Below are 20300 nucleotides of genomic sequence, written 5' to 3' on the forward strand. Positions count from 1 at the left end.
ACAAATTCGAATTTATTTAATTTTTTAATTAAAGGCACATTACCAGGATGAGACAGGAGAGCGAGCAAAAGCTAGCCTACTTGTTTACGCCTCCTATTCGCCTACCGGTCGCCATCTTCAGGTAATCACCAGCACTAAAAGCCCAAAGGTAATGATCATTTGAAAGTTTATGTATTATTACATTAGTCCTAGTTACTTAACGTATGTTCCCATTAAAGCCTTTTTTATTATTTTATTTTAAGAATTCTTCATAATGTTCAAAGCACGATAAGTATCTTGCTTTTGTTCATGAAAATGATATAAAACTTTACTGACGTAATCTTCTATAACTAACCTTTAATTCTCCAACTCATATTTTTATTTATTTTTTTAATTACTACCTAATATAAAAATATGCACTTGTACTTGTAGTTATTGCTAACTTTCAGAACAACAATATTTTTACCTAAACAGGTGGGTGAATTCATTATACTTCACGTGAGAGCAAATTACTTTGTGGGAAACTTTTCGTACGTGGTAAGTTATCTTGTAGGGTTTGAAAGTAAATGTAATTTCAATATTTGTATCTTAACATTTCCTATTCAATCCTCACTTGTTTTTATTTTCTATTCATTTTATGGTCTACTGGATAGATTTATTTTAATGACCAATAAAACTTTATAAAGAACAAAGAAACAAACGTGTCAGTATTTCATATGATTATGTTAGAGTTTGTTACAATTTCAGTTTCTGTAGGTCACAACTTATTTAGTTTCAGTTTATGTGTCTTTAGATTCGAAGTTAGTTTTACACTAAGCGTAGTATATAATTTAGACTTTATTATGTGTGTGTAGATTGTTTCCAAAGGAATCATCCTGTTAGCTGGACAGGAAGAAATGACGTCAAGTATTAAAACCTTTGCTATCGCTCTCTCTCCGGAAATGACGCCCACCGCTACTATAGTGATTTACGATATAGCTCGAGAAGGCGTGGTCATTGCTGATAGCTTGACGTTTCCAGTAGACGGTTTCTCTAGGAACAATGTAAGATTTATTCTCTCCTTTGGACTACACGGCGACTCAGACTGTTTATTCTTACCTAACTTAAATCTAATTTAGTTACAGAAACTTACAAGAAATGCAAGAGACTCTGCTCAGAACTGTTCGTAATAATATTACATTTTTAATTTTCACTTTGACCTATTTTATGGGTTTAATCGAATGAAACAGTTCATGTTATCTTAGTGTAAGGTTATGTATTTCACATTACTTTCAAAGTGCCTAAAATAAATTTATATTTACCACTCATTCAACCATTCTTTCAAAACTATTTTTTTTTTTTCTGTGTCGCACCTAGGTTTAATATTTACTGTACATGAAATAACGACATTGACTTACAGAAGCTTTTATTCGTGCCATAAGTTAATGTAAGCATTCACTAATATACCTTCATGTTTATACATATGTACGATAAAAACATATACGAAGACAAACACACACATGTATCCATTCCTGTGCACATACGCATGTTCATTACCATTTCTACAAACATTCATAACTATTCACGCATTCAGTGATGTCGAGAAAACCCACTTGTAGAGAAATATGTTTTCTCAACCCAAACGAGCCGTTTTTACATATATATTCACGCATTCATATTTGCCAGTACATATATACAGAACATCTGTATATCCCCATACAACTGTTCTTGTACGTACATCCATAAATCAATAAATTCGTGTCATATACAGTTTAGAAATATTAGCTTAAGTATGAAAAAACTGATAACGTAAAGGTGAATTGATAATATAACAAACTGTAATATATTCAAAATACCTAACTTTTTATTTGTTAATTACTTTTATTAATTAATATAATGTTCTTGCACTGTAATCCATATTTCCCTTTTCGAATTAACAAGTTTTTAATTAACTTGTTTCATATAAACGTCAGTGTCTGTTTCTGTCAAACACAATTTAAATATCTTTTCAATCCAATAGAGGACGCCACAATACATTTAATTTACTTTTTTTTTAAACTGAATAAATGTTTAAAAATGTAGTCAAAAGTTTTATAAATATTAGAAATTCATCCTCAAAACCTTTGTCTTTGTCATCACAATTAATAAATCATAGGGCCGGACGTTTGGCTGTATTCAAACCTGTTCTTTCTTATGGATGAATAAATCGATAAGGCTTTATTAAAACATACACTTGAATATAACAATTAATATTCTTGTTCACACAGATTTACATATTCTTAAGTTTTCATAAACCTAAGTTGAATCAGTCGAAAGTATCATATTTCCAAATAGTAAATATTTAATACGACATACTTGCATAAGTTAACGGAATATATTGGCATATTTGAAATACACACTCTGAGGCCATTTCAAATGTGTAGTGGATACCAGAAATTTATAGTTATAACATAAGATGTTAAGTATATAGGGAACCGGAACATCTGAAGCTCTGGATGTGTATATGATGCATGTAGGGAGATAAAAAAATTAAATGAAAAGAAAAAGTAGTTATGTAAATATAAATGTATTATGTTGAAGTTTGGTATGCTATGGTGATATAACATAAAGCATAAAACTCTCATATATGTGATAACAAAATAACCAATAAAAATGATTTACGTAATATAGATAAATAAAATATTATATTCAAAATATCAGAGTTAGAATTAAAGAAGAACAGAGGAAACACGTTCCCATTGTTAAAATAAATATAACTATAACCCCTTATTAAGAAAATTGTGCGCGAAGGAACGTTTCCAGAATGATCTTAAGACATGTACATACAACAACCACAGTCCTACTAACACTATTTATGTCAAATATCATTGCCATCAACGACTGATAAAGTTGTTTTTTAGTTTGCTCTTAATGTTTGCTAAATCTTAATTTCGAGCTAATTAGTGACTGATCGATCAATAGGGTAACTAAGCTTACGGTTTATATATATATGATACATAATATATGGTTATGGAATTTTTTATGTTATGTAGTTACAATTGGAATACCCGTATTATGTGAATAGAAACAATAATCGGAAGTTTTAAACTATGTGCTTTTTGAATATAGAAACAAATATATAAGATTAATACTATAAACCTTCTAACGAAGAGTTATACAAAAACTATTTAACTAATTTAGTAACTGGTTTATACAGATTAATGTGAAACACTTTTGAATCTATAAATTAAACCAATGTATGTTACATTTCATGCTCAAAATTTTATAGACGTAATGAAATAGGACCAAGTAATACGGATTTTTTCAGACTGACAATGATTTTTGTCACAGATTATTCTGTCATTTTGTAGAAAACAGGATGAGATTATGCTTGGTTATCGTGTTTTGTCTTGATGTAATTTTTGTTATTTAACTTAATAACTTTAAAGTATAAGATAAGAAATCCACAGTGAATGCCATATCTTCACGGAGAACTGTTTGATAGAACTGTTTTTCAGCGCATGCGTATTAAAGTGGATGTATCAACAAAATTTATCGTACATAAAGTTTCACAGCCCGTTTAGATCAGGTTAAATCCAATTAACCTTTTTCTTTCTTTCTTTCTTTTTTTTCACTGACCAACCTAACCCAAAAAGAGGTTATAAACTCAAACATGAAGAATGTAACCGGTTATCGCTTTACGAACGTTTATTACACAATTATTATATATATTCATGGTTGCAAGTAATGCATCATTTAACCTTCTCTAATATTGAATGCTGACATAAAATTTCATTAACATTCAGTTCACTGTGAAGTTAAAGAAGATGAACACAAACAGTGAGGCTGTGGACGTGTCTGTTATTGGTCGACCTGGAACATTTGTGGGCGTGGCAGCTGTTGAGAAAACTCTATACAGGATGCAGATCGGAAATGAACTCAACCATGGTGACGTAAGTGTGGGTCACCAAGAAGTAATATTAAAGTTTATATATATATATATATATATGAAATATATGTGCTGATCTCTAAACCAAAAACTTGCTTTAATCTTTTGGTTTTTTCCTACTCGGAACGACAGATTAAGAAAAGCTTTAGTTTCAAGAAAACCTTTAACTATTTCAAACAAATTGTATCTGTTGGTTTGAATGAAAATGATTACAAATAATACCACTACATTTAATCCAGTTAAAGAAATAAATAATTTCTTTCATAAACTATAATTAGTAATCTTGACAATTATGCTACAATCTCATGTTTTCACCGTTATTGAGTTACCAACAAATACAGCTTAGACTCTTATTTCATTATTGAGTTACCAAAGGACTACAGTTTACACTTAGATATTATTATTGAGTCACCAACAGACTACAGCTCAAACTCTTACACTGTAAATGAGTTATTAAAGAACTACACGTGCAGAATTTAATTATCAACACAATACAGCTTATTTAAATTAACATACTATATCTCAGAATCTCACAAGTTATGAAATTAAATGTCTAGCACGTGTTATGTATTAAATTTGAAATAGTCTGAAACTGGATGAAATAATGAATTTAATTTAGAAGTTAAATAAATGTCAATATGTATCCAGTTTATGATATATGCCAACAAGATCGATACACTCTGTTTTCATTTTTAATACAAATATATTTGAATATACAAACTATAATAGAAATTCCAATAACGATTATTAGATATAATGATATATGTACAAAAGATTTCCAAACTTACAAACAATATCGAGTCTTCTATCTGGATAGGAACTTCCTTGATATTTTATCGATGGTTTACAATGAGCTAGTTAATTTCCGGTTGATGTAGGCACAATCCACTAACAGGGAGAGCTAGCTGGCTCTGTATTCTTCTTATTTTGCTAGCCACACTCCGAGTTATTCCAGCATTGATATTATGTAATTTTACGCAAAAGTACTAAAAGTCCTTTGTGAATCATCTGATGTTAAATACCTTATAATGGTCAAAATTTATAAACGTTCCTGGCCAAATATTTGATGTTCCTAATTAATAAGCATAAATCACTATTACACCTTCCAAGATTTGTAGTATACGAACTTTAGCAAACTAATAATATGTACTGGCTCTGGCCTTGGTTATATTTATAAGCTTGAGGAGAGTTTCTAGAAAGTTAAGTCTGCAAAACAATACAGACGATACATCAGTGTTTTCACACGTATATTGTTGATTATCACACTTAAGAATATTCTACAACTTTAACGAATGGGTGGAAATTTCGCAATACCGATTTAACAGTATAAATTTAAATTAAACAAACACTGATATTAAAATAGATATATAATAGTAAATCCGTCACACACGACAACCTTAAAGTGGGAAATGAATCATGCTTAGGAAAATTGACGATTTATGTTTTTAGGCTGTAGATGTCATTTTCATAGCATTTTAATTAATCCATTCGAAAATTTAAAATTTAGGAGCGTAAAAATAACATTTGGGGAATCTGGATTAGTTTTGTACAAATAAGAGCTCAAACGTGTAAATTTTGAGCTCTGGCCAAAGACAAAATTGTTGTTTCATTATATTAACCGCGACAATCGAACCATAAATTCTAGCAAGATAAGTCCTAAAACTGATTTATATTTTTCTGAATTCAGTTATTTATTTTTAAAATATTAATATATTTCTCGAGATGATGGAAATCGATTACATTATTTTTGATGTGATAAATTTACAGATAGGGATAAAGTAATGAAGGTTTTATTTTTTGAAATGCATTAATGATCATGATAATTAATTAGGTTTTGTATAAAATGACGACTTTCGACAACTTTTCCAATGGAACACTGATGCATGTGTTTCATTCGAGAGAGGGAGAACCTGATGAAATAATCCAGTTTCCCTTCTCCTCCTATGGTATTGACACTAATAGGACATTTGAGGTAATATATACATTTGTGTGTGTTTATTTCTACTTGCTAATCTCATGCTTCAATTATTTTATACCGAGTTTATTTTAAATACTGTCACAAAATATAACATTTCAAATATTGTGTCTACAGGGTTTTCGAGTCCTTTTAAATCTTTTTACTTATTTATTTATGAGTATGAATAGCATTAGAATATCACGCCTGATCCATTATCCGATGTTATACATCGACCCAGTTGTTTAATGATTATATACGTACATATAACATGTTTTTTTTTCACAAAGTAAACATTATGGTGTATAATGATTTGAAAGGACGAAAAAACCACCGTAGGTATAATATACACATCTCCAATATAAGAGACTTAACTGTATATATTTGTTTTGCTGACTCATGTTGTGCTGATGAGCCTTCAGTAGGGGAAACGGCAGTCCGCAGCAGAAAGTACAACCAATCAAGAGAGCCATTAGTCCCCTGGTTTGAACAACTGATTTTGTATAACAAAATACCCGTTTTCTACACTAGTTGTTTAACTTCCATTCAATTTATTTGTGAATAATTCCCAAGCGCTTTCAGAAAACACAGTATATGAGAATAACCCAAAGCTTAGTTTTTAATTAAAAATTCTTTTAACTAAAGTTTATTGTTACATTTTTATGTATAACGTGCTATTCGATTATCTTTTTTGCTATAAGCCCCCTCGAACCATGGCTTAGGATATTTACGAACGAGTTCCGTATTTTTATCATTTTTCATGCAATACCATTTGATTTTACTACAAAACAAATATAATTCAATATGGCTGTGAGATTGGGAGTAAAATTACATTTTACTATATTTTATCTAATTTGAACTTCGCTGTTAAATTATGAGAAAAGTATTTGAGAGTGACTGAACGTTAAATGTTTATTAATAGACATGTATATGGGTGTGAATGTGCCTCAGTTATCACTATCTCTCACCCCTTCCATCTTGTGCATTATAATATTATCAGCTTAAGCAAAAGTCGGTTTACAGTATCTAGAATTTTATCACAAACCCTTGTAATAGAAGATGATCCGTTGCAAGTAATCCACTTTTTGAGTGCTGCGAAATAATATCGTAAAATTGAGTTTGCAAAATAAGAATTACCTTTGGATATATTCAATAAAGTAGGAAATATGTACTATTATTACCTCAGAAATATTTCGTCATAAATTTATTGAATACTTAATGTGCCAAATATAGAACCTATTTTAAAATTAAAAAAATAAAACGAAACTCTATAAATAAACATAATACACGTTAGCTAGGAAAAAACGATATTTTTTTAAATTAGTGTTATAGTTATGTATATTTAAGTTCGGTTATACGGCTTCGGTGCCAAGACTTTTACGTTTCGTATCTTTATAAAATGAGTATATGTTTTTGCAATAATAAAAAAATTGTCATTATTTTTGCAGTATGCCAACCTGGTCGTGTTTACTGACGCCAATATAACTAAACAACCAGGTAAATAAAGTTTTCATTGTTTCGAAAAATATTTTACGTCTTTTCACGGAATGTAGCATCAACACAAAAATCTTTAAAGTGATATACTTAAAAAGAAACATTTTGAGTAAATAGTTTCTCAAACCAAAGCACGCCTCATGTTGAAGGTATTACTGATAGCAATGTATAGTCTTACATATAATTTTTTCGAGGATATTTACATTAATTCCGAAGGTTGTTTGACTTTATATGCGACGTTCTTCAGTTGTTGTTTTTTTTTGTGCCTTGTTTGCGTAGAAATATGTAAGAACTGCTATGTCTAGAATGGTACAATTTGGGCATATACATCTAAATGCAGAGCTTAGACATTTAGTGTGGTTTAGTACATTACTCCCTATTCATTACTTCAGATAAATAAGAAATTACCAAAGGCATGCTCTAAATGAGTACAATACGACCAAAACTGTAGTCCTGTTAAGTAGAAAAGTACAGGGCGCAACTGAAGAGGAAGGGCTTTGAAAAGTTAAGCTGTTATAGATTCCTGAAAGTTATTTAATATTTATATTCTAATTTGTAGCAATTTGCGTTAAATAACAAAGTAATAACTAGATATAGTAATTGTGGTAAATCAAAGTAAGACGATGAAAGTTTTTCGACCTTCTTAGATCGTCTTCAAGTTAACGTTGTTCTTTGTTTTATTAGTGAAAGTGTTAATACCCATATCAGCCGTCCTGAGATGTACAAATAACGATACTTTAGGCTTAGGTATATTTTAACTTATTGCTAAATCGTAAATATAATAGATGCACTGTTTTATTAACTAAATACTATCTATAAAGTAGTTTATCGTCTATTGATGTTTTAAATTCTGGTTATATAGTTAAAACCTTGTAGATATAGAAAGATTATAATTTAGGCTAAATACAAGCTAGATTGTTAACATTGCGTATGTTGTTAATTCTAATAAATTATTAAGTTCTGTTTCCAAGTTCTTTATAATTAAAGATAAACTTTAGTGTAAAACAAAGTAGTGATAAAAAATTATATTATTTGTTATTAAACGGTTAGGCTTAACAGTAACAGTGTTAATAATAGACTATTGGTATTTGGTAGTAATTAAGTATTTATTTTCAATTTCAGGCTATAAGTATAAATACAATAGTTAAGACTAGTCACGGTAGGAGTTAAGCATTCACAGCTTGTTAGGTGTAATGAGTATAATGATTTTGTTTCATTTGGAAATTCAGGAATGGCATGTATTTTTAAGGAACTTAATAATGAAGATGTACAATACTTACGTAGAATTTGTAGGCTGAAGGATATCGTAATCAAAGGAGAGGCAGTAGATAAAGAGAAACATAGATTGTGGGAAATGGCATCAGGATTTCAGGAGGAGCTCAATCATTTGCATGCAAGGGATTCATTTGCTAACAATGATATTCAAGAAGTTAGAAAAAGTACTATTAGAGTAAAATGCAGTGAATTTAGTGATACTGAGCCTATTCTATTGAGCAACAAATTTTAGACCTTGTCTTCTGCAGATGAGGAATTATTAAAGGGAAGGAAAACAAAAGGGTCAGAGAAAGATGTGGATGATAAGGAGGTAAAAGGTGATACCTTGACAAACCACGGGAATAGAATAGTCTGTAAGGTAAATAGGGAAAAATATTCAGATTATGCTATTTAGAACACAATTGAATAATATACTCTTCAAAAAAAGAAACGCAAAAGGCAAAATTTGAGACATATTGTTAACAAGTTTATTCCGGGTAGTTCTGTATGACATGTGTGAAACTTTGCACATTCACTGCTGAACATCCAAAGTCTGCAAAGGCAAAGTCCACGCTCACTAGTTGAAGTTTAACGTCATTCAACGTCCATAACGAGTATGCCCCCCGTGAGCATCAATAACTGCTTGGCATCTCCTGCCCATGGAAGCGATGAGATGACGAATCACATCCTGTGGAATGGCTGTCCACTCAGCTTGCAAAGCTGCTGCAAGCTGAGGTACAGTCTGCGGTTGAGGTTGTCGCCGTCGCAGACGTCGGTCCAACTCGTTCCAAAGATGTTCGATAGGGTTTAAATCTGGTGATCTGGAGGGCCAGGGAAGAACGTTGATGTTGTAGTGTGAGACAGTGGTGAGTCGGGCTATGTGAGGACGGGCGTTGTCATGTTGAAAAACGTCGTTGACGTTCACCATAATGGGTTGCACATGGGGCTTAAGAATCTCGTCGACGGTTGCTTACGGTCTGATTGGAAATCCTACGCAGCCCTGGTATGGTTGAGGCAGTAGACGTCGCAGTGGTGGTCCTATCCCGAAGGTGACGTAACCGGATGTAGCGATCTTGTGCGGGCGTGGTCACACGAGGTCTGCCAGATAGTGGACGGTCACAAGTTGATCCATGTTGTTGGTGACGATTCCATAGCCTTGTGATGGGGCTTGGGTGGACATTCACAGCTCTGGCAACATCTGATCGAGATTCGCCTGCTTCCAAGCGACCAATAGCGTTGTTGCGTTGTGCTTCAGTCAATCTTGGCGTAATTGTATTGCATGTCGGTGGCTTAACACTGAGCTATGGAAACCGAGAACCCGTCACTTTTATAGGGATTTTGCACATGTTGCACTTGCAGAACATGCAGATTTCTCAAACAAATTTATTGGACACGAATGCGTTTTGGCGAAAAATCCGATGTTTTCCTCCGTTTTCAAAGTGCACAACTTTTATTGTAAATTTGGTCTGACAATCAGTGCCTTAACACGTGTAACATCACATACTCTGAGCTTGTAACGTTATTACATATATTTATCTTTAAAATAACAAAAATATTCCTTTTGCGTTTCTTTTTTTGAAGAGAATACAACTAACAGAGCAGGAGATATAATAAAGGGTGCTAACAGAGATGTAGTTTTTGGTGCGTGGAGGGACTAATGATGTAGGGAGAGGTAGTTCAGAGGAGCTAATTAATAACTACAAAAGGTTCATAAAGGCATTTCAACAAAATGGTCATGATCTAATTTTGTGAGGGATACTGTCCAGAATTAACTGTGGGATGATGTCATAAGTAGGTCACTAGGGCTAAATGATAGGCTCAGGCTAGTACGTAAGAATGAGCAGATAGGCTTGTTAGATTTGTCGGATTGGTTCAGTGGAATAAAAGAGTTTTTTGGAATGAATGGTTTACATTTAAATAGGGTAAAAACTGGCTTGTTTATAAGGAAGGTTTTAAACTAGGACTAGACAGAGGGCCAGGAAAACTAAAGGCAAAACGAATAATAAGAAGAGAAAAGTTATTACAAGAAATGTGTATAGAAGTACTTATACAGATAGGCTTAATTGTCATTATTGTAATGCTAGAAATATAAGAAATGAAATAGATAACTTTAGAGCATCAGAGGAAATGAAGGATTTTGATGTAATTGGAGTAAGTGAAACATGGTTAAATATAGATGATTTTGATGACAGGAGTTCCTTTGGAATACAAGGCTACAGGCTATTTAGTAGGAATAGAGTGTTAAAAAAGGTGAGAGGAATGGATTTATATGTAAACATGTGAGTTACATCCTGTTGAAATTAAGAATATTAAAGATAAAACAAGGAGATTGAATCTATTTGAGTTTCTGTTAGTGGAAATTAAGGGAAAAAAAACTTTTACTGAGAATTTGTAAGAGATCACCAAGTGATATTGATTAAAATTAGTGAGAAACTTCACAATGGAACTAAGATTTCAACTGTTAATGAAGTCGTAATTATGAATGATTTTAATTTCAGGCGCAGTCCGTCTCCAAGCAACACTCCTTATTATACTCTCGTTCAATGAAAAATTGCCATGGTAAACTCTGTTTTATAGGAAGTAACGCAAAGTATACTTTTGATCAATAAAACCTAGCCCATTGTATACCATTTTTGAGGAACTACCATTAGTTTATTCTCGTTGAAAAAATAAAATATTATGGTATATCTTCGTTAAAGAACAAACTGTCCATGGCATGTCTCAGTTGAATAAAGCAAAGCTGCTAACGGTAGCTTCAATGTATACAAATTGGCCCACAATTCACACCTAGTGAATGAAACTTTTAATGAAAAAAATATTCGTATTAACTGAGAAACTAGTCTCGTGTGCTCCAGTTAAATATAAAACTAGTCACAGTTTGTCCTTGTTGAATAGTAATTAAAAGCAATTCCTACGGTAAATGTTTATAAGAATTGACCTATTGAATAATACACTTTATAACTATTCTTGCAAGCATTACTTAAAAAAAAAGAAATAACAGTCTAAAATAGCACAGTAAAATACTTATATTTTTCTAATATGTCAGTATAATTCAGCACAGTTTAATACGCAGTATTTTCTGACAGATCAGTGTAACTCCAGCAGGGGATACGTGGCTTGCATGAGCGGAATGTGTTATCCAATCACAAAACGCTGTGATGGAGAGTGGGATTGTAAAGATGGATCTGATGAAAGTGAATGTAAGTTTTATTATTGTTTTATTTTATAAGTTTAAAGGTTTCCAGAGTGTTATTAGGATAAATAGATCCGACAAATCACTTAGTTCAAGCTTTGCTTCTTGACCTTAATACGTGTGTTGTAGTTTTTGATCCTTCTTTACTGTTATTAAAAGTACGAGATATGATTCATGTTACTCGGACCTCAGCGGTTTAGCGGTAAGTCCGTGTGCTTATAATGGTAACAATCTGGTATCGATACGCATACTTGACAATAAACTACACCTTTCTAAGTTATATAAAATAGATACCTTTTTGTTGTTAAGTTTGGCATGTTGTAATCTACTCATTAAAAGAAAGTTGTTTGATGATATTAAAATCATCTCTCACTCTTGTGTTATTAGTGTAGGCGATATGTCTATTTAGGAACTTTCAGATTGTGTTATCAAGTGCTATTCTGCATGTAGTGAGTGTTTTTCCAGCAAGCCACATATACAAAAGTTATAAATACAGACTAATTTTCTTGCTTAGGTAGAGGCTACATACTAGAGAGACTGTTTACTAAATTGCAGTGTAATATCATTTTCAGAGCTGTTACGGGTGTTTATATAAATTAGCATGAGTTGAAAGTTCTCTCTCTTGTATTTGAAGTATTCGTTAGCGGACGTACTCAGACGCTTGTGGGATACTGTATTAGGGTTTTGGCCTCGTTATATATACTAACATTTACACATGTCAACAACGCATTCCACGATCGTCAACTAACAGCCAGACACTATCAATGTTTATGACCCAGTTTTTCTCGGGATAGTGGGTCCGCAGCATTTCATTGTGCCGTGTGGCTACTAAAACATCTTCCAAAAAACAAATAACGAGCAATTCTATTCTATGCAGCATATTGTTTAATTTACGTTCCCAACCCTGAGATATCCTACATCAGAATTATCTGCACCCTACTTCTAAAGGCCTAACCCTGAGATATCCTACATCAGAATCATCTGCACCCTACTTTTAAAGGCTACACTTTATGATTCCATCCCTTGTGTCATACGCCTTCCTCCCAGTAACACAGCGGCGTGCCTGCGGACTTGCAATGCTAAAAGCCGGGTTTCGATACCATGCTGGGCAAAACACAGATAGCCCATTGTGCAGCTTTGTGCTTAACTTCAAACGAAAACTTCTGTTATACACGCACCTTATAACATTCTTCTCTTAAGTTTTCTCAGTTTCTTCTTTGAATGCAACAGTTAGTTCTGCAATCAGCAGCGTCTTCTTCCTCTCATTCAATACAGGATGGAACCATGTCTGCACCATATGGGTTGGGATATATTACCCCGAATCCTCTCTGATGGTCACCATATGGGTTGGGATATATTACCCAGAATCCTCTCAGATGGTCACAATATTGGTTGGGATATATTACCCCGAATCCTCTCTGATGGTCACAATATGGGTTGGGATATATTACCCCGAATCCTCTCTGATGGTGACTATATGGATTGGGATATATTACCCTGAATCCTCTATGATGGTCACCATATAGGTTGGGATATATTACCCCGAATCCTCTCTGATGGTCACAATATGGGTTGGGATATATTATCCAGAATCCTCTTAGATGGTCACAATATGGATTGGGATATATTATCCAGAATCCTCTCAGATGGTCACAATATGGATTGGGATATATTACCCTGAATCCTCTATGATGGTCACCATATAGGTTGGGATATATTACCCCGAATCTTCTCTGATGGTCACAATATGGGTTGTGATATATTACCCCGAATCCTCTCTGATGGTCACCATATGGGTTGGGATATATTACCACGAATCCTCTCTGATAGTAACAATATAGGTTGGGATATATTACCCCGAATCCTCTCTGATGGTCACAATATGGGTTGTGATATATTACCCCGAATCCTCTCTGATGGTCACCATATGGGTTGGGATATATTACCACGAATTCTCTCTGATGGTAACAATATGGGTTGTGATATATTACCCCGAATCTTCTTTGATAGTCACCATATGGGTTGGGATATATTACCCCGAATCCTCTTTGATGGTCACAAAATGGGTTGGGATATATTACCCCGAATCCTCTCTGATGGTCACCATATGGGTTGGGATATATTACCCTGAATCCTCTATGATGGTCACCATATAGGTTGGGATATATTACCCCGAATCCTCTCTGATGGTCACAATATGGGTTGTGATATATTACCCCGAATCCTCTCTGATAGTCACCATATGGGTTGGGATATATTACCCCGAATCCTCTCTGATGGTCACCATATGGGTTGGGATATATTACCACGAATCCTCTCTGATGGTCACAATATGGGTTGTGATATATTACCCCGAATCTTCTTTGATAGTCACCATATGGGTTGGGATATATTACCCCGAATCCTCTTTGATGGTCACAATATGGGTTGGGATATATTACCCCGAATCCTCTCTGATGGTCACCATATTCATTTATCACTGTCCTCTTCATTCCTCTTCTCTTTTCTTATCGCTGTTTCCGTTATAAATTTCACTGAAACATCAGTCAGTGCCATAGCCTTTATCAACATATTAATTAAGCACATTGTTATGTGATCCTATACCAAAGTTGCAATGTTTGTACACAGAACGTGACGAAATGAGCTCTGTTTACAAACAGAGAGGAAAAGCACTGAATTGAACAGGTTAGTGAGCGTGGGTGTGTACTTTCATTGAATATCTTCATTGTTTCCATCTTCATCATACAAAGATCATAACAACCTAGACACACATTCACAGCATTATTCATTTCAGCCATACACTTGTTTCACTGTCTTTGAAGCCTTGGATTCCTTTTCTGCTTGACCGACCTATCCACTCTCCTGCTGGTACAGGTATAAGTCTACGGATTTACAGCACTAAAATCAAGGGTTCGAGTCCCTTCGGCAGAATCAGCAGATAGCCTGATGCGGCTTTGCTATAAGCAAACACGCACCTAATCATCTATTATTAACTTTTGTCTTCCTGTACTATCTTCTCAGTACAAAATAGCTTTATTTCATGATATCCCATTTCCATTTGTGACATTTCATTATTTTTAGTTTCATCCTTGTCTTCTATAATTATTTACACTCTCTTTGATTTGTGTTGACCTTCTATGAAATTCCTTCTTTACAACCTAATTAACTATTTACAGTGTTCTTGTATAATAGGAAGTAGTCAGGTACAAAATATATTCAGGCTGTGTTATATGAATGACTTTACTCATTTGTTCGCTTGTGTGTATTTGTGCATCTTTTACTCTCTGGGTTTGAAGTATTTTTCTATATAGCACTTCTGGAATATGATATGTAGAAATACTTACAACGTTCATTGTGGCTCAGTAGTCTCGAATACTACATTATAAACTCTTTCAAAACTAGAAGAAACAGAACTTAACAAATTAATTTGGCCTCGTAATCGGAGGGTTGCAGGTTCGAAATACAGTATCTGTCTGTCTGTCTCTCGATCACGCACCGTCATAGCGGTCTGACATGGCCAGGTGGTTAAGGCATTCGACTCGTAATCTGAGGGTCGCGGGTTGGAATCACCGTCGCACCAAACATGCTCGTCCTTTCAGCTGTGGGGGCGTTAAAAGTTACGGTCAATACTACTATTTGTTGGTAATAGAGTGGCCCAAGAGTTGGCGGTGAGTGGTGATGACTAGCTGCCTTCCCTCTCTCTAGTCTTACACTGCTAAATTAGGGACGGCTAGAGCAGATGGCCCTCGAGTAGCTGTGCGCGAAACTCAAAACAAACAAACAAACAACTTAATTTGATTGAAACTTATTTATTACGATATAATAAATAAATGTTTTTGTACCAACTCTGCATAATTCATTTTTACTAGTACTTGCCCTGTTGTTTCTTTTCTGCTTTGGGATGCATAATGTGACCTGGTTTATTTTAATTTTAACAAAATTCTCTAAGAACAGCTTTTTCTAATGTGAATTTTTCTGTTACATTTCTGTTTTTCCTGCTGACCTGGATAAACCAAAAACACGTACAGTCAGGTGTGGGCGTAAGTACAACGTATTTTCAATTTTTATTTATGGCAAATGTACATAATTCGCTAAAATATTTTAATATTGCATGATATGGTTCTAGAGTGTTTGATCTGTTTCATATTTTAATGTTACATGATATGGTTTTAGAATGTTAAATTTATTGTATATTTTAATGTTCCATGATATGGTTCTAGCGTATAGAATGATTATTGGGCCTGGCATGGCCTAGCGCGTTAAGGAGTGCGCTTCGTAATCTGAGGGTCGCGGGTTCGTGCCCGAGTCACGCCAAACATGCTCGCCCTCCCAGCCGTGGGGGTGTTATAATGTGATGGTCAATCCCACTTTTCGTTGGTAAAAGAGTAGCCCAAGAGTTGGCGGTGGGAGGTGATGACTAGCTGCCTTTCCTCTAGTCTTACACTGCTAAATTAAGGACGGCTGGCACAGATAGCCCTCGAGTAGCTTTGTGCGAAATTCCAAAGAAACAAAAAAAGAATAATTATTTTTATCAAATAAAACAAAAGTTTAAGCACTTAGTTCTCTTAGCTACTTTTATCATTATTACTAGATAACTATAGAGAATTTATTAAAACGGATCTTCTGAGATAGTTTCAGCTAGATAATATTTGTTTGAAGTAACTGGTCTTAATGTGAACCAGTTAACTACAAACGACATTAAATTATTAGTTCCAGTGAAGCCCAGTTGACTGCAAACAAATATCTTTAGCACCGTTGACCTCATATAGTCCGTATTTAACAGTTCACCATTAGGAACAATGATCGTAAAAACAAAACTACCCAACTATCATACAGAGGTTATTAACTTAACTTCTTTCATTAGGGTTAACGATATTGATAGTTTAGTTGTTCATAGTTAGCTGACCATCGCTAGGACTAGTGGTCTCGAGTGGTTCTTGTTCAATTGACTATTATTAGGACCGATGACTTCAAATAGTTAATAGATAACAGATTCATTAGACGAAAATCGAAGTTTAATTATCAACACTAAAATTTTAGCAACAACAACAAATAAAAGATTAGATACAAAATGTTTCTAAATTTCTAAAGTTCCAACAATAATAATTAAAACATAGAGTAAAGGATGAAATCAATTAAAAATAATAATAATAATAGGATAGTGCAATATATTGTACATGTTATCAAAAATAAACTCAATCGCAACCAAGTTGTGTTATTATTTAATATTAGGAGTATATTTATAATAGATATATTTTCATTGGTTAAAAGTTTAATATTGGGTAATTCAGGTGAAATTACTTTGAATTTTTTAATCATAATAGAATAGTTGCTATTTTATAAATGAACTCCGACCTTTAAATAATAATACAACTTATCTACATTTAAGTCTGTTTTGAATAACTTGTATAATGTTGTTACAATTGTTGTGCTATCCTACTGTTCCTTGTTTCTAAGCCGCGACATAATGGCTCAAAAAAAGACTATAAACTTGTTTGTTTTTTTCAAGTACAAATTTTTCGCTCATAGTTCTGTAATCGCCTGTCCGAATTGAGATCTAATTACAGGTTTGAACTCAGGAGATCAAACCTTTTCATAGATTAATTTACTCTACTGATGTCTAAAAGATTTTCAATTTTGAGGATAAGTTGGTAGAGGTCCTGATGAGTAATAAAATTTAATCGGGTGTAAGCGCTCTCCACGCTTGATATTGCTAATGAAAGGGGAAAAAATGGTTTCACATATTAATTTACCCTAATTCTGTCTAAAAGAATTTCAAGTGCCATGGCTATTGAAGATTCCCTATTGTTTTTAATTCACTTTATCATTTTACTTTATATTTTAATTACTCTTTACAAAGTGTCAAAACTTTAGCAATTTGAAAATGTTTGTATCTAATGCTTTACCTTGTTCAATAGAGCTTTCTAAGGATGAAATATGTACATTCCTAAACGTTCAAGAGTTAAATGTTTGTTGTTGCTGTCATTCTATTGTTCATCCTAAACAGATAACTGATATCTTTGGGCTTTGTATACATCAAGTATTCCATAGTTCACTGGTACTAATTAGTTCACATTCTGGAGTAGTTCGTAGTTAGTTGGCCATTACTACGACCTCAGTCAGTCCATGCTTCACTGGATATCAGTTTAACTGATGACGTCAAGGAGACTGGAATTTATTGAATATGATTAGAGTGGATCATCTTGAGATATACTGTGAGATTTCAAATATTCTCTTGTTTCTAAACGCATGATGATAAGTGAACTAGGAACAAACTTCATTAAATAAAATTTCACTGCCCTAGTTGAAACTTTAATTGTTTTTATCCTATTTTAATATTTTGTCATTTTGCCCTACAGTGGTTGATTGGTATGTCCGCAAACTTACAAGGCTAAAACCCGAGTTTCATTATTCATGGCAGGCAGAGCACACATAGCTTACTGTATAGCTTGTGCTTAGCTACAAAGAAAAATAAAATTTTATTGTAAATCTGTACAGTATGTCATAGGAATATTTAACTGCAGAACATGTTTACTGTCCAACAATGGTCTAAGATTCTAAGTATTTAATACCATTTTAATCCGATACTTATACATATATGTTTGAAACTGAAAATAACATATTTTTTAGTATTTGTAGTATATTGTTTAAGACTGAAAATGGCTATATAAATAAAACTTAACATATGTTTAAGGCCCACCAAGAGACGAGTTAAACCTAAAACACTTCAGGTTACATCGGATGAGTCGACTTTCACAGCTGTATGAGAATTCATTATTGTGGAGCGACGTAACCATTAAGTGAGTGCCTTGATTACAGATAACTCTGAGTATATTTATTATCTTAGAAAAATGAATAACAATTTAAATAAGTCCATAAAACATGCCTTAAAACTAAAATACTTGATACTGTATATCAACACATTTCATGTTTTATGAAATATTTTAAATAAACTCCTGTCTTAAAGGCTTGAATGATATCTGTGCACCTTTGACTTCAAAAATTACTCTTTAGAATTAAACTAGTTACAGGTTTATAGATCCTTAGCAAACTGTGGCCTGGCATGGCCAGGTGGGTTAAGGCGTTCGACTAGTAATCTGAGGGTCATGGGTTCGAATCCTCATCACACCAAACATGCTCGCCCTTTCAGCCGCGGGGGTGTTATAATGTGACGGTCAGTCCCATTATTCGTTGGTAAAAGAGTAGCCTAAGAGTTGGCGGTGGGTGGTGATGACTAGTTTCCTTTCCTCTAGTCTTACATTGCTAAATTAGGGACGGCTAGCGCAGATAGCTCTCGAGTAGCTTTGCGCGAAGTTAAAAAACAAACCTCAATGAACTATGTTTTTAAAATGGCGCTATAATGAACTAAATATTACGATTTCATCAGCGATGGGTAACAAATGGATTGACAATAAATAATGTATAAATCAGACATGGATAGCTGTTGATAATAAATGTGAAACGTTATCGTATGAGGTATGAATTTTTATTTTAAATTTCTCTTGAGATGTTTATCTGGTATGTTCACTTTTCCAACATACATATATATAACTGCGTAGTTGTATATATGTTTTTAAAAACTTTGTGAGTTGTTAAATGCATTGACTGTTTCTCATTGTCTAAAAATGCATGGAATAATGTGTTCATTTCTTTTTATTTGCAAATTTTTCCTACAACTGATATTCATTACAAATAGCTCTCAAGGATACGAAACTTTTCGTGTACCGTCATCCAAGTATCCAACTAACTGGGTTATCACTGCGTTTGGTATGAGCAGTGACACGGGTTTCGGAGTCCTTCGCCCAGCGTTACAGGTGAGTGTGGAAGGTAAGCTTATAGCTTATAATTTAATAATAATTTATAATAACAGCAATAATTCAATAGTTGTCATATTCGTGCTCTTTCCTTATGTTCTGTTATATATTTTATGAAATCTGTACTAGGTATACACAACTATTATGAGGATGTCACTTTATCATCAACACATTTAGTTAGAAGTAACTGTGCGAAGAAAAAAATCACTTGTAGGAGTTTTCACGAAATATTGGCTTTTCGGATAAAGTTACTTTGAAACTGTTTGAGTCTTACAAATACGGTAATATGTTGACAGGTCTATTACTAATAACACTATAATGAATATTAGCCGCATGATAATATTTTATTATCTTGTCTGTCAACAATCTTCAAGAACGTCGGCTGTTCATTAAACGTTCATTTAAAGAGTGCCACATGGCTGAAAATATATTGTTTATTTGTTGTTGCTGATCAAGGAAAATCGTTTGGTGTGCCGAGTGTCAAATGACTGACATATACTGTTAAAGACAAAAAGGCGAAACAATTAGATTTTGTAATTTCCTCGCATAAACAATTTTTTATTACATGTCTTTGAAAACATTACTTTATGCATATTGCTATCGATATTGTTACGTGTTCAATAGTTGTCCGTTTTTACTCCTGTCAACTACACGAAAGTCATCATTTATGTAGAACTATATTAATTGCTAATTCATACTTTTCAC

The 20300-nt window shown here is 33.5% G+C and overlaps 1 protein-coding gene across 3 annotated transcripts in view; it reads left to right on the forward strand.

Annotated features, from left to right (window-relative positions):
* LOC143249009 (CD109 antigen-like) overlaps nt 1–20300 on the forward strand; it is a 147508-nt gene that overhangs the window by 91987 nt on the left and 35221 nt on the right. For all 3 annotated transcript variants that reach the window (XM_076498168.1, XM_076498179.1, XM_076498190.1), the window contains exons 14-22: nt 35–148; nt 454–516; nt 834–1022; nt 3744–3890; nt 5718–5858; nt 7289–7337; nt 11675–11788; nt 18476–18581; nt 19478–19595. In XM_076498168.1, the coding sequence (XP_076354283.1) occupies nt 35–148; nt 454–516; nt 834–1022; nt 3744–3890; nt 5718–5858; nt 7289–7337; nt 11675–11788; nt 18476–18581; nt 19478–19595 (1041 nt within the window). The remainder of the gene's footprint in view (nt 1–34; nt 149–453; nt 517–833; nt 1023–3743; nt 3891–5717; nt 5859–7288; nt 7338–11674; nt 11789–18475; nt 18582–19477; nt 19596–20300) is intronic.

Source organism: Tachypleus tridentatus, chromosome 1 (assembly GCF_004210375.1).
Source record: "Tachypleus tridentatus isolate NWPU-2018 chromosome 1, ASM421037v1, whole genome shotgun sequence".
Classification (NCBI taxonomy): Eukaryota; Metazoa; Arthropoda; class Merostomata; order Xiphosura; family Limulidae; genus Tachypleus; species Tachypleus tridentatus.